Source organism: Aplosporella prunicola (genome assembly GCF_010093885.1).
Source record: "Aplosporella prunicola CBS 121167 unplaced genomic scaffold K452scaffold_32, whole genome shotgun sequence".
NCBI classification, from domain to species: domain Eukaryota; kingdom Fungi; phylum Ascomycota; class Dothideomycetes; order Botryosphaeriales; family Aplosporellaceae; genus Aplosporella; species Aplosporella prunicola.
Genome location: NW_022983560.1, coordinates 7,495 through 8,520, shown reverse-complemented (window position 1 = coordinate 8,520; position 1,026 = coordinate 7,495). Strand labels below are relative to the sequence as shown.

General features: G+C 47.6%; 1 protein-coding gene across 1 annotated transcript; it reads left to right on the top strand.

Annotated features, from left to right (window-relative positions):
- Nucleotides 1-606: 606 nt before the first annotated feature.
- On the top strand, nt 607-855 carry K452DRAFT_302106 (uncharacterized protein; the record flags this gene model as incomplete). Its single annotated transcript, XM_033542546.1, has 2 exons — nt 607-716; nt 789-855. 2 exons carry the CDS (start codon nt 607-609, stop codon nt 853-855), a joined length of 177 nt encoding a protein of 58 aa, XP_033392903.1.
- Between the last annotated feature and the right edge of the window lie 171 nt (nt 856-1,026).

The following is a 1,026-nucleotide window of genomic DNA, read 5'->3' as shown; positions in this document are numbered from 1 at the left end:
GTCTCTAGGCCCGTGTGGGCCTTTCTCCTATAAGGTCTTCCTGACCCTGCGGGTTGATTTCCCTTGAGGTCTATAATACTATCCCCCTCCTTAAGGATCTTCGGCCCGAAGATTTCCCTTTGGCTATATATTTAGGAGTTCGTGTCGTTTCCTTATTCTTTTCTTTTTGTAAGTCTTTCCACTATGGCCGGCGAGAAACGCAAGCGTAGCGACTAGAAGGCTGAGCGTGAGTCTCTAGCTTCTAAGATTGACCTTCTTGGGGATACGATGCCTGTTCCTTATATGGAATGTATGTTGTGGAATATTCGTTATAAGGGGAGCGATCGTGAGGTCGTTTACAAGATGGATTTAGGTTATAAGCGTTGCGGCGAATGTACGCGTCGGGGCCTAATAGGTTGTGATAGTGGTGGTCTGGAGGATTCTGATTATTGGTTCCTCCTTTTCTTGTTCGTATAGTACTAACTTGTCTTAGTTGTCCGGTTGCGGCGTGCCCTGGATAAGACGGAATCCGAAGAGTAAATAGTGCTGGATTTATTATAGAAGAATATAAGCCGTCTTTAGCGCGTTCGTAAATAGCGTGATTTACTGAAGCGTCGCGGTAATCTAATGATTTCTAAGAAGGCGAAGACGGTTGAGGATTTAGAGGAGATTGAGCGTCTTAAGGCTGCTCGTGAGGCTAGGGATACCGTTGCCCCTAAGGATGAGGGTGACGATCGGTATGTAAAGCGCTTGCGTGGCGAGTCCTTAGCTGATACCTCTGTGGGTCCTGCGGATGTGGGTTCTCCTAGGGCTGGTTCTGCTGCGCCTCCTGAGACGTCGGAGCCGGTGGATTTCGCGCGGATACCTGCCTTCTAGGAGGTCGATCCGTTTCCTAGCGGATTTAATGTGTCGGCTTTGGACGGTCTGGATTTCGGCGGTGGAATTCTCTAATAAGTTCTTAATATCTGTCGTAGTTCTTAGGTGGTTCCTAGGTATTATCCTAATTTCCTTCCTATTTTAGAAGATAGCGGAATTGACCGTTGACGT